Source organism: Bufo bufo, chromosome 7 (assembly GCF_905171765.1).
Source record: "Bufo bufo chromosome 7, aBufBuf1.1, whole genome shotgun sequence".
NCBI classification, from domain to species: Eukaryota; Metazoa; Chordata; class Amphibia; order Anura; family Bufonidae; genus Bufo; species Bufo bufo.
This window is the reverse complement of record NC_053395.1, coordinates 127,896,786-127,911,884: the sequence shown is the minus strand read 5'-3', so window position 1 is coordinate 127,911,884 and position 15,099 is coordinate 127,896,786. Positions and strand designations below refer to the sequence as shown.

Sequence of the window (15,099 nt, the reverse complement as noted above, 5' to 3'; positions counted from 1 at the left end):
GCAGAGCAAGAAACCTTTGCGCCACAATCTGTGACAGATGTACGCCAGAAAGATGGCATATATCAGTTCATAAATGATCCCCTATATCCATTACCATTCAATAAATGTAGCCAGGCAGAGTATAACAAAGAATTCCCTGCCCTTATTGATCACTTGTATGGACAAAAATATAGAAAAAGGATAAATGGCATTAGACTTGATGCCACATTTCTACCAGGCAGTATAAGAGCTACAAGAAGGCTAGGGATGTACAGTGACTTTGGCCACCATGCGGGTTGTCCGGGTAAAGATCGCAGTGCAGCAATAACTGCAACTATTTACCACGCAACAAAATAAATAAATTCGTCTGCTACTGGGCAAAAAACTGTTGTCCTATACTAAATTGAGTGTGCGGATTACAAATCCGAAGTCAGAATTGTTGTAACATGTCACGAAATTTTGCTATGCATAAGTATGCCTAAATGATTTAAGAACTTGGAAAGCATTGAATAATTTTGAACAGAACGAATTTTACTCCAACAATTACCTGATCTACATCAAAGTTTGCATAGTAAACAGTGTATGAAAATGGAATGGAATGACAACATTTCAAAAAAATCTCGTTTTTCAGTTTAAAAGTCTTACTTGAGCAAGGCCCAGTACTGTTACAAGTGCTTCAGGCATCTGCTTTTGCGTTTGTGAACGGTCATATTTTCCCGTTGCAAAAACCAGCAGTAGTCCTTACTGCTGTCCACTGGAATATCTCCAATATAATGCATTAATGTTATAACTGAATAGGCTTTGCATGTATAACTTAACCCTTTAAGGACCTCCGGCGTACATGTACGGCGGAAGTCTGGTCCCCAATCATGGCACCCGCTCGCACGTGCAGCAGGCCCCATAGCCGCTGAGTTTCTGCTATTTTATGTACCATGTAGGCTGATACATAAGGCTGATCGCATACATTTTCCTTTTCAGATGCTGTGGTCAAATGTGACCGCGGCATCTGTGCAGTCTGGAAGTGGAAGTCGCACACAGAGATCAGGGAACCTGTTAAACTGATCTAATAGGCTGAAGCCCTAACGCAGCCTTCGGTGCCTATTAGATGACTATACCAATACAGGCCACTAGGTGGCAGCATTGTATTGGTATAGTGCAAAAGAAGTGTTCAATGGTGTCTATATAGACATTAATGAACACAATAGGCAATCTAATGATTGCCAGTTATTGTCACCCAAGGTGACTTAAAGAGGACCTTTCACTAGAATAAAACATCTAAACTAACTATACAGACATGGAGAGCGGCGCCCAGGGATCCCCCTACACTTACTGTTATCCCCGGGCGCCGCTCTGTTCTCCGGTTATAGCCTCCGGTATCTTCATAGTTAGGCTCCACCCAGGGGAACCTGCCGGCGTCTCATTCTCCCATGCTGTAGCGTTGGCCAATCGCAGCGCTCAGCTCATAGCCTGAGAGGCTTTTTTTTCTCTCAGGCTATGAGCTGAGCGCTGCGATTGGCCAACGCTACAGCATGGGAGAATGAGACGCCGGCAGGTTCCCCTGGGTGGAGCCTAACTATGAAGATACCGGAGGCCATAACCGGAGAACGGAGCAGCGCCCGGGGATAACAGTAAGTGCAGGGGGATCCCTGGGCGCCGCTCTACACGTCTGTATAGTTAGTTTAGATGTTTTATTCTAGTGAAAGGTCCTCTTTAAAAAAAAAAGTAAAAATAAATAAATAAAAGATTTAGCAAATATAAAAAAAAAATTAAGTTCAAATCACCCCCCTTCCCTCAAAATAAAAATACTTAAACAAAAATGCCCATACTATTAAAATATAACAATATTAATGGCATACGGCAAAAAAAGAAAAAAACAGCCCCTGCCTAAGGGTACTTTCACACTTGCGGCAGGACGGATCCGACAGGCTGTTCACCCTGTCGGACCCGTCTTTCCGCTATTTCGCCGTGCCGCCGCTCCATCCCCATTGACTATAATGGGGACGGGGGCGGAGCTCCGGCGCAGTACGGCAGTACGCGGTGAGAGGCCGCCGGACTAAAAAGTCGGGCATGCAGGACTTTTAGTCCGGCGGCCTTTCGTCGTGCACTACCGTGCTGCGCCGGAGCTCCTCCCCCGTCCCCATTATAGTCAATGGGGACGGAGCGGCGGCACGGCGAAATAGCGGAAGGACGGATCCGACAGGGTGAACAGCCTGTCGGATCCGTCCTGACGCAAGTGTGAAAGTACCCTAATAGTATCTATTGTCTTGTTCAAAATGTACCTAAAAATAAAAAGAATATTGTGCAGGGTTTACCATGTACATGTTCATATCAATGACCTATCAGCCGGATAGGTCATTAATATGTGATTGGCGGGGTCCGACCACTGGGACCCCCACTGATCACCTGTCTGAGGAAGCAGTGGTGCTCACTGGAGCTCCGGTGAGCGCCACAATCTTGCAGCTCACCAAGCACAGCGCCGTCCATTGAATATTGGCTCTGCTTGGTATTGCAGCTCAGAACCATTCCCTTGAATGGGGCTCAGCTACGCCAAGGCCATGTGATCAATGAAAGTGACATCACATGACCTAGAAATTGGCTAAGAGCCCACGGAGCACTGCTGCATCTTCAGACAGCTGATCCCATATTGATAACCTATCCTGAGGATCCTGGAAAAGCCATTTAATATTTAAATATGCTTTCCTTCATTGTATCTTCTAACAAATTCCCAATGTTAATTAGAAGCCTGAAATTAAGGACCACTATTTCTGTCCTGCGGTGTATAAGTGTCAGTTTTACTTTGACAGGGGGTCTATTAGACCCTATTTCTGGCAGGGTCTCATAGCTTTCCGCAGATGGCAGAACAGAGGCCACTGTTAGGCCTAGGCTACCATGACAAACCCTCTGCACCCCAAAATCAGAGGGGCTGACAGAGGGAACCCCTTCTCTCCGACTTATGGTTTAGATGCCATGTTCACTATTGACCGCAGGTGTGCACTGTGCACAGTGGCTCACTGGTTAGCACTGCTGCCTTTCAGTGCTGGTGTCCTGGGATTGGATCTGATGACAACATCTGCATGGAGTTTGGATGCTCCCCTTGTCTTTGCATACCTTTTCTCTGACACTCCAAAAGTCATGCTGATAGGATAATCTGAAATCTACATAGTAAATCCTAGTGGGGTTAGGGACTGATGTGATGAGAATCTTTGTTAAGGGCTGCAGAATACTGTAGGTTGGTGTTATATAAAGGACAGAAAATAATAATTACTTTATGAACGGTGGGATTTCAACCTCTGGGACCCTACTGAAGATTAATGGGCCACAGGGCTAGATTGGTGCTACATAACCTTCACTGCTTCTTCAAGTGATTGGGGATATGCTACAGTTCCCTAAGCAGCTTCATTGCTGTGTCCCAGAGGATAAACCCCCATTGATCATAAGGTGATGGCACATCTTAGCAATATGAAATTTTATAAGATGGGAACACGGCAGGAACGAGGGGTATGTGAGGGTAGGCGCCTGCCGAGGGCCCCACCTCGCTACCCATAAGAGGGGGCGCTGCTAAGGCTGCATCTGTTAGATAACTTGTCTGAATGGGACTGAGCAGTTTGCCTATAAGGCAGTAGAGTGGCCCAAGATGTCACGATTACACCACCGTGACCTCCTGGTCTCGCATCATCATGTCATTGTGGCTCAGGAGCGGTGATGTCATGTCGACCGCCTGCGTCGGGACTCAGCAACACAAGCCACAGTTCAGGCTGTGGCCTGAATCCATCGCAGACGGTTGCGGGGGAACAGGAGTAAGGTGTCCCCCCCCCTAAGAAAGGCTGGACTGGGGGCACCAAGGAAGGGGGCGGAGGAGCATCATGTATACCTGGCAATACAGGGGGGAGGGGGATGCATTATATACTGACATAAGGGTGGGGGGAGAGCATTATATACTGGCACTAGGGTGGGGGGAATATTATTTACTGCCACTAGAATGGGGGGGAGCATTATATACTGGCACTAGGGTGGAGGGAACATTATATACTGGCACTAGGATATGGGGAAGCATTTTATACGGGCACTAGTGTGGGGGGGGGAGATTACTATATACTGTGACTAGGGTGAGGGGAGCATTATATACTGGCACTGTGGTGGGGGGAGCATTATATACTGGCACTAGAGTGGGGAACATTATATACTGGCACTAGAGTGGGGGAAGCATTATAAATTGGCACTAGGGTGGGGGGAGTATTATATACTGGTAGTAGGGTGGGGGTATGCAATATATACTGGCACTATGGTGGGGGGAGCATTATATACTGGCACTATGGTGGGGGAGCATTATATACTGGCACTATGGTGGGGGGAGCATTATATACTGGCACTATGGTGGGGGAGCATTATATACTGGCACTATGGTGGGGGGAGCATTATATACTGGCACTATGGTGGGGGGAGCATTATATACTGGCACTATGGTGGGGTGAGGGAATTATATACTGGCACTAGGGTGGGAGAAGCATTATATACTGATAGTAGGGTGGGGGTATGCATTATATACTGGCACTATGGTGGGAGAAGCATTATATAATGGTAGTAGGGTGGGGGTATGCATTATATACTGGCACTATGGTGGGGGGAGAGCATTATATACTGGCACTAGGGTGGGAGAAGCATTATATACTGGTAGTAGGGTGGGGGTATTCATTATATACTGGCACTATGGTGGGGGGGAGAGCATTATATACTGGCACTAGGGTGGGAGAAGCATTATATACTGGCGCTAGGGTGAGGGGGGAGCAATATGTACTGGCAATAGGGTGGAGGGAACATTATATACTGGCACTAGGATATGGGGAAGCATTTTATACGGGCACTAGTGTGGGGGGGAGATTACTATATACTGTGACTAGGGTGAGGGGAGCATTATATACTGGCACTAGAGTGGGGAACATTATATACTGGCACTATAGTGGGGGAAGCATTATAAATTGGCACTAGGGTGGGGGGAGTATTATATACTGGTAGTAGGGTGGGGGTATGCAATATATACTGGCACTATGGTGGGGGGAGCATAATATACTGGCACTATGGTGGGGGGGAGCATTATATACTGGCACTATGGTGGGGTGAGGGAATTATATACTGGCACTATGGTGGGAGAAGCATTATATAATGGTAGTAGGGTGGGGGTATGCATTATATACTGGCACTATGGTGGGGGGAGAGCATTATATACTGGCACTAGGGTGGGAGAAGCATTATATACTGGCGCTAGGGTGGGAGGAAGCATTATATACTGGCAATGGGTGGGGGGAGCATTATATACTGGCACTAGGGTAAGGGGAACATTATATACTGGCACGAGGGTGGGGGGAGCATTATATACTGACACTAAGCTGGGGGAGGGGGCATTTGAAAAATCTGCAACAGTCCCCCAGCTACCATATGTCATATAGTAATACTGGTGGCTTATGTGACAGAGGGGAATGCACACCCCTGAACAAATGCGTCTGCCCATGATGGTCTGGACCAAAAGGAGAAGAAAAGGAATAACTCAAAACCGTGGGGACGTCACTTGTAAATCACTGGATCTGCCCTTCGCTGCGCTTTTATATGTGTTTTAATTTTTTTATTAGTAGTTATGTTGCTTTTAATTGTTTTGGGGGGGAGGGTGGGTGCTTGGTGGTCCATTTGCCTGCTCCGCCTAGGGTGCTGAAATACCTTGTCCCGGCCCTGGATGGAATTCCCCCTTTGAAGAGTTGCCACTAACCAAAATGAAGAAACTCTATAGAATACAGTTATTCACAGTGTGATAATCTGAACTTCTGGTTGGGTTGACCTTGTAGATAAAAAGGCATATTACCTGCTTGTGGAGTTTTCCTCAAAGGGATACAGGATCTCTCCGTTGTTACAGATCTCACAGATGAAGCCCTTCTGACTACAAAGGCTGCAGCTGTAGACATGCGATGTAGCAAACTTGATCACTTTTGTTAGAAAAGGAGACAACTTGCCTTCAACTACCTGCACAAGATAAGACATATTGAGGTAGATTTAGACTACATTATCATCAAATACAATAGATGGAGATCCATATAATCATGTCCTTGAATGAATTGCAGTTCTCATGGCAGAAAGCACTGACATACTGCTATTCCAGATAAAAGGCAGAATTCAATAAAACAGCATTTTTCAACTAAAATGAACTTGTCACAAAAACAGACATTATATGATGATATCTTTCTGATCAGGACATGGCAGCGTAATTTTTCCTTCAATGTTGATATTAGGAATGAGCGAATAGACTTCGGATGAAACATCCGAAGTCTATTCGCATAAAACTTAGTTAGAATACTGTACAGAGCGAGCGCTCCGTACAGTATTAGAATGTATTGGCTCCGATGAGCCGAAGTTATTACTTTGCAAAGTCTAGCAGCACTTCGGGTAATAACTTCAGAAATTAATTTCTACTGTAAAACACCTTTTACCCAACTCGGGTTCGGTTCCAAGGTACCACTTGGAACCAAAACCGAGTTCAGTAAAAGGTTTTTAACAGTAGAATTTCATTTCTAAAGTTATTATCCGAAGTCCCGCGAGACTTCGCGAAGAAATAACTTCGGCTCATCGGAGCTCCTGCTCCATACAGTATTGTAACAACGTTTTATGCAAATCGACTTCAGGTGTTTCATGACTGGCCAGTGACATGTCCTCAAGAAGCACGTCACTGCTGCTTCACCTGTCCGCTTGGCCACGTCAGTCTTTGGCTGCATTGGTGCATGTGATCCTGTCCTTATGGAAGTTTACAGGACACAGACCGGAAGACCACAGAAGAGAGCCAGGAACCCAGGGAGGTGGAATGGAGAGGCGGGGAGCAAGCGAGTACGATTTTTTCAACAGGTTAGAATTTAGTTGTGACTGTCGTTTTAGGCTTCTTTCACACTAGCGGCAGGACGGATCTGACAGGCTGCTCACCCTGTCTGATCCGTCCTGCCGCTATTTCGCCGTGCCGTGGGACTGCCTCTTTCCCTAATAAAGTACATTACAAATATGTTTAACATCCTTGTCCCTTACATTATATCATAAATAAACTAAGGGTACTTTCACACTAGCGGCAGGACGGATCCGATTGAGTATAATGAGGACGGGGGTGGAGCTCCAGCGCAGCACGGCAGTGCACGGCGAGAGGCTGCCGGACTAAAAAGTCGGACATGCAGTACTTTTAGTCCAGCGGCCTCTCGCCGTGCACTGCCGTGCTGCGCCGGAGCTCCGCCCCCGTCCCCATTAAAGTCAATCGGATCCGTCCTGCCGCTAGTGTGAAAGTACCCTTAGTTTATTTATGATATAATGTAAGGGACAAGGATGTTAAACATATTTGTAATGTACTTTATTAGAGAAAGAGGTTTATTTCTACTAGAAAACAGGGTGTAAAGAGTCTTCTTAGCAAAGCTCAGAAGAAGACGCCCCCTTTCCTTGTCCTTCCCTTGGTGTCTTCCCCTCCCTCCCACAGCACTGAATGCACCTAATTATTTCAAAAACAGGGTCCCATAGGTTGTGTCTGGTTACAGCCCAGCTTTCCCCGTAAGCTCTCTGTAAATGTTCAGAAAAGTGTATGTGCATTTACAGAATCCACTAATTTAAAAAGGTTTGGAATCCAAAACGATGAGAGAGTTAAACTAATAGCAAACCAGTTAACATTTTCACTAAAGCAGCACCCTACAATACATACATTTATATGTACAATAGAAATATCCCCACAACCAGGGCCGTCTTTACCAAGGGGCAAAAGGGGCAGCTGCCCGGGGCCCAGTTGCTCCTGGGGGGCCCAAGGCAGCTGCCTCTTGAGCCCTGCTAGCCACTGCCCCGGGTGTCAAGCTGTCAGCTACACAGGGGTGCTGCCGTGCCTGCCTGCCTGCACTGAGTCCAGGCATCATGATCTTACTGTGTTAAAGTTGTGATCACTTCAGGACCTTAATGACATCATCACCATGTGACCAGTAACCTAGCAATTACTGGTCACATGGCTATGAGGTCATCACAGGTCCTACCAAGAGTGTTGCTGTGGAGCTTTTTTGTGTGAACATTACATCAGAAAAAGGTGACAGGGGCTGTTATGTTAATATACTGTAAACTACTGTATAGTGGTGGGCTGTATACTGTGGGGGCTGTATACTGTGTGGGGGCCTGTATACTGTGGGGGCTGTATACTGTGTGGGGGCCTGTATACTGTGTGGGGGCCTGTATACTGTGGGGGGCCCGTATATTGTGTGGGGGCCTGTATATTGTGTGGGAGCCTGTATACTGTGGGGGGCCTGTATACTGTGGGGGGGCTCTATACTGTGTGGTGGGCTGTATACTGTGTGGGGGCCTGTATACTGTGGGGGGGGCTGTATACTGGGGGAGGGGCTGTATACTGTGGGGAAGGGCTGTATACTGTGTGGTGGGCTGTATACTGTGTGGTGGCCTGTATACTGTGTGGTGGCCTGTATACTGTGGGGGGCTGTATACTGTGGGGGCTGTATACTGTGGGGGCTGTATACTGTGTGGTGGGCTGTATACTGTGTGGTGGGCTGTATACTGTGTGGTGGGCTGTATACTGTGGGGGGGGGGGCTGTATACTGTGTGGTGGGCTGTATACTGTGTGGTGGGCTGTATACTGTGTGGGGGCCTGTATACTGTGGGGGGGGGCTGTATACTGTGTGGTGGGCTGTATACTGTGGGGGGGGGGGGCTGTATACTGTGTGGTGGGCTGTATACTGTGTGGGGGCTGTATACTGTGTGGGGGGCTGTATACTGTGTGGGGGGCTGTATACTGTGTGGGGGCTGTATACTGTGTGGGGGGCTGTATACTGTGTGGGGGGCTGTATACTGTGTGGGGGGCTGTATACTGTGTGGGGGCCTGTATACTGTGTGGGGGCCTGTATACTGTGTGGGGGCCTGTATACTGTGGGGGGCCTGTAAAACTGTGGGGGGGGGGCTGTATAGTGTGGGGGGCCTGTATAGTGTGGGGGGGCCTGTATAGTGTGGGGGGGCCTGTATAGTGGGGGGGCCTGTATAGTGTGGGGGGCTATACTGCATACTGTGGGGGTCTGTATACTGTGGGTGCGGTATAGTGTGGAGTGCTATACTGCTGTACTGTATAGTGTGGGGGGCTGTATCGTGTATAGTTTGGGGTGCTGTATACAGTGAGGTGTTGTATACTGTGGGCTGCTATACTGCTCTACTATATACTGTGGGGTACTGTATAGTGTGGGGTGCTATACTGCTCTACTATATACTGTGGGGTACTGTATAGTGTGGGGTGCTAAACTGCATACTGTGTGGTGCTGTATACTATAGGGTGCTATACTGCATACTGTGGGTTGCTGTATACTATAAGGTGCTATACTGCATACTGTGGGTTGCTGTATACTATAGGGTGCTATACTGCATACTGTGGGGTGCTGGGGTGCACTGTAACACTAGGGTAAGCCGAGCCCCGGTCTCCTTCCTGCAGAGCGGTGCCCACTTCCAGCCTGAGCCCAGCTGCCCAGAGCACTGATCCTGACCCGCTGGAGTCTTCAGAACTGTGAGTATTTACAGTCATTCACTGGACTCTACCAGATGTGTGGATTTTTGTGTGTGTGTGTTGTGGTGGAGGGCGTGATTGCCTGCTAAGGTGTGGGAAGGCGGGATCCAGGAGGCCCAAGTAAATTTTTGCCCAGGGTCCAATCAATATTAAAGACGGCCCTGCCCACAACACAAACCTATTCCCAATCCTGTAAGTATCTGATCGCTGGGATCTGACAGCTGGGGCCCCATCGATCACAAGAATGGTGGTTCTGTGTCCCCATATAAATGGAGCAGCAGGTTGAGCATACAAACCACTGCTCCATTCCCTCTCTATGGGACTGCTGGAGATTGCTGAGTACAAGCCGTCACTATTTCCAGCGGTCTTTATTATATTATGAATCTGCTTTCGGAGCCACTGTAATGATTAAAGAGGTTCTCAGATAATTTCCTTTAATTAGCCTACGGTACTAACCTGCAGATGGAAGTCAATGCAGCTGAGCAGGAATAGATTTCAGTTGGTTGGAAAAGCCCACATCGTGCGTGAGTGTAGTAGAGATGGCGGCATCGGGGAAACGAGGGAGGATAAGTACTCTGTGAAACACCTTCCCTCTGCAGGTTAGTACTATGGGCTAATTAGAGGAAATGATCGGAGAACCCCTTTAAACTAGGAGAAGTCATACAATTCAATTCCCTAACATATGAGAGTATTGTCCCAAAGCCAGGGGCCACAATGCCGGTGTGCTGACAGGATATATTATCATGCTTGTTGTCATAAATACTGAAATCTTGTAGTATTCCTAGTATAAAGTTGTAATGTTGGCAAAAGACTTTAGACAGATTTTGTCTGCCATTGACATTCAACCATTTGCTTGATGACTGGCAAACACATTTCAAAAAAAGCACAGCAAACAAATGAAGTGGAAATACACCAAATATTCCCAAAAGAACACACAGTTTAACGGTTCTATTGCGTTTAAGAAACAATTAACCCGGTTTTCTATGTTTCTTGCTCGGTTTTCTTTAGATGTTGTGCATACACAAATCTATTATCATTACTTTGAGAAAGTTATCTCAGCAGGAGCAGACTGGAAGACTCATAAGAGGACACGACCTCTGACCTAAGGGTCAGCGGTTCACTTCAGCACAGGTCAACTGTGACAGAAAGCGTCTATGTACGTTGCTGTGCCTCGTGTGTTAAATGTTCCTCTTAGTTTGTGTCACACTGGCCCTTTCACAGCATCTTAACAAGCAGAGACAATTGTATGGATGTTGTTACTGCTTGTAACTGTTTCCAATATAAACTGGCAGAAAAAACGGTAGTAGGTCTAGCAATTATGTATTTACAATTAGATAGAATAATATACGTGACTCACTGTGCAGTAAACTCAGCCTTAGGCCTAGTTCACGCAAACGTTTTTTTGTGGTCCGTATACGGAACCATTCATTTCAATGGTTCCACAAAAAAAACGGAATGTGTTCCGTATGCATTCCGTTTCGGTATTTCCGTTTTTGCATTCCGTTGAAAGATAGAGCTTGTCCTATATTTGGCCGTAAATCACGGGTCGTGGCTCCATTCAAGTCAATGGGTCCGCCCAAAAAACGTGACACATACGGAAATGCATCCGTATGTCTTCTGTTTCCGTTCCGTTTTTCCTGAACCATCTATTGAAAATGTTATGGCCAGCCCAATTTTTTCTATGTAATTACTGTATACTGTACATGGCATACGGAAAAATGGAACGGAAAAACGGAAAGGAAACGGAAGCACAACGGAACTCAAAAACGGAACAACGGATCCGTGAAAAACGGCCCGCAAAAAACAATAAAAGCCATACGGTTGTGTGAACTAGGCCTTATCTGTAGGGAAGCATTATTAACAGGCATACCCCGATGATGGAGCTGGCACAGGGTAAAACCACCTTCAAGGGGTTTTAATACTGCATAGGTCATCAGTATCTGATCATGGGGATCCGCCACCTGGGACCCCACCGAGGCAGCAGCGCTCACAGTAGTGCCACGGGCTTCTCGCAGCTTTTCCTAGGCCAGTGATGACACATTCATCAGTCATGTGGCCTAGGAGCAGCTCGGCCCCATTAAAGTGTGATACTAAGAATAGCCGCTATCCAATGTACGGCGCTGTGCTCGGTGGATTCGGAGAAGGCTGCGGCGCTCACAGGAGCGCCTGTGCCTTTTCAAACAGCTGATTGGCTCACCGATCAGATACTCGGATGACCTATCCGGAGGATAACCCTTTTCAGGTATGGAAAAGGCTAATAAATGAGAATGTAATCTGTGCATTTTTGAAGCACTGACCACAACACGATTACTGGTATATGTCTCCAGAAAGGTGCCCTTCTGCCTGAATGCTGCCATTTCCAAGTAATTACAGTACAATATAAGGCTGCCCATACACGATGTGGCCCCGGCACAAGGGAGGATGACCAGCTGAGAGAACGCTGGTATGAACATCTGTTCCTGGTCACCGGCCCATGTAAACTTGCCCATCGATTAGCTGACAAACAAACACTCATTTGTCACTGATCGCATCTTTTCCCATGTAAACTGCTGACAAGTGCAAACTGAGTGGGGATGTATGGTCGTATTAAGGGATTTCACCATATTCCTTTATCTGTTTGCTTATTCGTCGGGAGATCTTTACACAGGACGATTACTTAGAACTAGCAGTCATCCTAGATAATTGTCCCTATACTCAGCCTGTGTAAAATGGCCCTAAGTCCTTAGATACCACATCTACATAAAACAGGAGCAACAACTTGGGCACACCTTTATAAGTGAAATAACAATAGAACATCATAAAAAAGAATCATATCATAGTGACATAGGTTGTACGGCTGAAAAAAATGACATCTGTTCATCAAGTTCAGCCTGCTATCCTGCAAGTTGATCCAGAAGAAGGCAACAAACCCTCACAAGGTAGAAGCTGATTTTGCTCATTTTAGGGGAAGAAAATTCCTTCCCGACTCCAATCAGACAATCAGAATAACTGCCTGGATCAACGACCCCTCTCTAGTAGCTATAGCCTGTAATATTATTACGCTCCAGAAATACATCCAGGCCCCTCTTCAAGGCCCCTTTCACAGGAGCGAGTTTTCCGCGCGGGTGCAATGCGTGACGTGAATGCATAGCACCCGCACTGAATCCTGATCCATTCATTTCAATGGGGCTGTGTACATGAGCTTTGTTTTTCACGCATCACTTCTGCGTTTGCGTAAAAATTGCAGCATGTTCTATATTCTGCGTTTTTAACGCAGCCCTGGTCCCATAGAAGTGAATGGGGCTGCATGAAAAACGCATTGCATCCGCAAGCAAGTGCGGGTGCGATACGTTTTTCACTGATGGTTGTTAAAAGATGTTGTTTGTAAACCTTCAGTTTTTTATCACGCGCGTGAAAAACGCATCAAAGCGCATTGCACCCGCGCGAAAAAAAATTAACAACTGAACGCAATTGCAGACAAAAATGACTGAACTTGCTTGCAAAATGGTGCGAGTTTTACTGAACGCACCCTGAACGCATCCAGAGCCAATCCGTCACACTCGTGTAAAAGGGGACAAACTCTTTTATTGTGCTCACCATCACCACCTCCTCAGGCAGAGAGTTCCATAGTCTCACTGCTCTTACCGTAAAGAATCCTCTTCTATGTTTGTGTACAAACCTTCTTTCCTCCAGACGCAGAGGATGTCCCCTCGTCACAGTCACAGTCCTGGGGATAAATAGATGATGGGATAGATCTCTGTACCGACCCCTGATATATTTATACATAGTAATTAGATCTCCCCTCAGTCATCTTTTTTCTAACGTGAATAACCCTAATGTTGAAAATCTTTCAGGGTACTGTAGTCCCCCCATTCCAGTTATTACTTTAGTTGCCCTCCTCTGAACCCTCTCCAGCTCTGATATGTCTGCCTTGTACACAGTACTCCATGTGCATCTATGCCCCTTTTGATGCAGCCCATTAACTTATTGTCCTTGGCAGCAGCTGCCTGACACTGGTTTCTAAAACTTAGTCCTTTTCCATGTCAGTGTTATCATTTAGTATGTACGGGTGACTTGCATTATTCTTTTCCATGTGCATAACCTTAGATTTGTCAGTGTTAAACCTCATCTGCCACCTCTCTGCCCAAGCCTCCAATCTATCCAGATCCATTAGTAGCAGTGTGCTGCAATAATTAAGAATAGGAGATTAAGAGAATAAGGGCCAGTACTGACCCCTGTGGTACCCCACTAGTGACAACCCAACCCAGAGCAATTAAAGGGAACCTGTCACCTCCAAAAACATCCCAAGCTGGCAGCAGTACCTGAGAGTAGCCAGCAGCATGTCTGTAACAATCCTTTTCTTCCTTCAGGTAGTTGAAGCAAAAGCAGTAAAAACGTTCTTTAATCCCCTGCCGGCGCGCTTCTCTAGTAAGGTTTGAAGTCACGGAGGCGGCGGCCTCCTTGCTTCAAGTCACGGTAACCATGCCCCCTTCCCTGTGATTGACAGCGCTTATGCACGACAGTTCGGCTGGCTTTAACGAAACTGCCGGCTGTCAGTCACATCGAAGGGGGTGTGGTTACCATGACTTGCCGCCTCCGTGACTTCAAGCCTGACTAGAGAAGCGTGCCGGCAGGGGATTAGCTTTTGCTTCAACTACCTGCAGGAAGAAAAGGATCGTTACAAACATGCTGCTGGCTACTCTAAGGTACTGCTGCCAGCTTGGGATGTTTGTTGGAGGTGACAGGTTCCCTTTCTCAACTTTTTAACTTCTGAAATGAAGCTTCACTAGTCAGAGCATGGTTTTGCTTGGATCTCATCAAAATTAATTGAGGAGGTGGTTAGCACTGGTGCCTTGCAGCGTTGGGGTCCTCGGTTTGAATTGAACTAAGGACAACATCTGCATGGAGTTTCTATGTTCTCCCCGTGTTTATGTGGGTTATCTCCCAGGCTCCAAAGACATACTGATAGGGAACTTGGATTGTGAGCTCCACTGGAGCCCGTGAGCAGTCATAAAGTCTGTACAGCGCCACGGAATACGCAATATAAACCTACCTATTAGGGTCCATTCACACGTCCGTAGTGCATTGCGTATCCGCAATACATCCGGCCGGCACCCCCATAGAACTGCCTATTCTTGTCTGCAATTGCGGACAAGAATAGGACATATTACATTTTTTCCGGAGCCATGGACCGGAAGATCGGGGCCGCGCTCCCGAAATGCAGATGCGGAGAGCACATAGTGTGCTCTCCGCATCCATTCCGTCCCCACAGAGAATGAATGGTCCGCACCCGTTCCACAGAATTGTGGCACGGGTGCGGACACATTCACGGACGTGTGAATGGACCCTAAGCTGCGTGTTTTCTGACATTGCACACATCAAAAGAATCATAGCAAAGTTGCAAGGCAGGGCGATATAAAGTAAACCTGAAGTCCATATTTAGTGTAACACTGAATACATACGACATAATTCCTCCCAGCAAATTGTCATTTATACGGATTCTATTTACACCACAACTTTGAGAAATCTTTGCTAAAGAATAAGTAGTTGCTGTGAAATGACAGCCATTACGATAGTATTGTGCCGCTATG

At 46.7% G+C, this 15,099-nt stretch overlaps 1 protein-coding gene across 2 annotated transcripts in view; it reads right to left on the bottom strand.

The window, feature by feature from the left end:
* The window catches only part of PLEKHM3 (pleckstrin homology domain containing M3), a 401,278-nt gene that overhangs the window by 66,755 nt on the left and 319,424 nt on the right, over window positions 1–15,099 (bottom strand). For both annotated transcript variants that reach the window (XR_005780515.1, XM_040440444.1), the window contains exon 7: window positions 5,831–5,988. Coding sequence is in view for 1 of the 2 variants with exons in the window: in XM_040440444.1 (XP_040296378.1) it covers window positions 5,831–5,988 (158 nt within the window). In the remaining variant the exon portion in view is untranslated. The remainder of the gene's footprint in view (window positions 1–5,830; window positions 5,989–15,099) is intronic.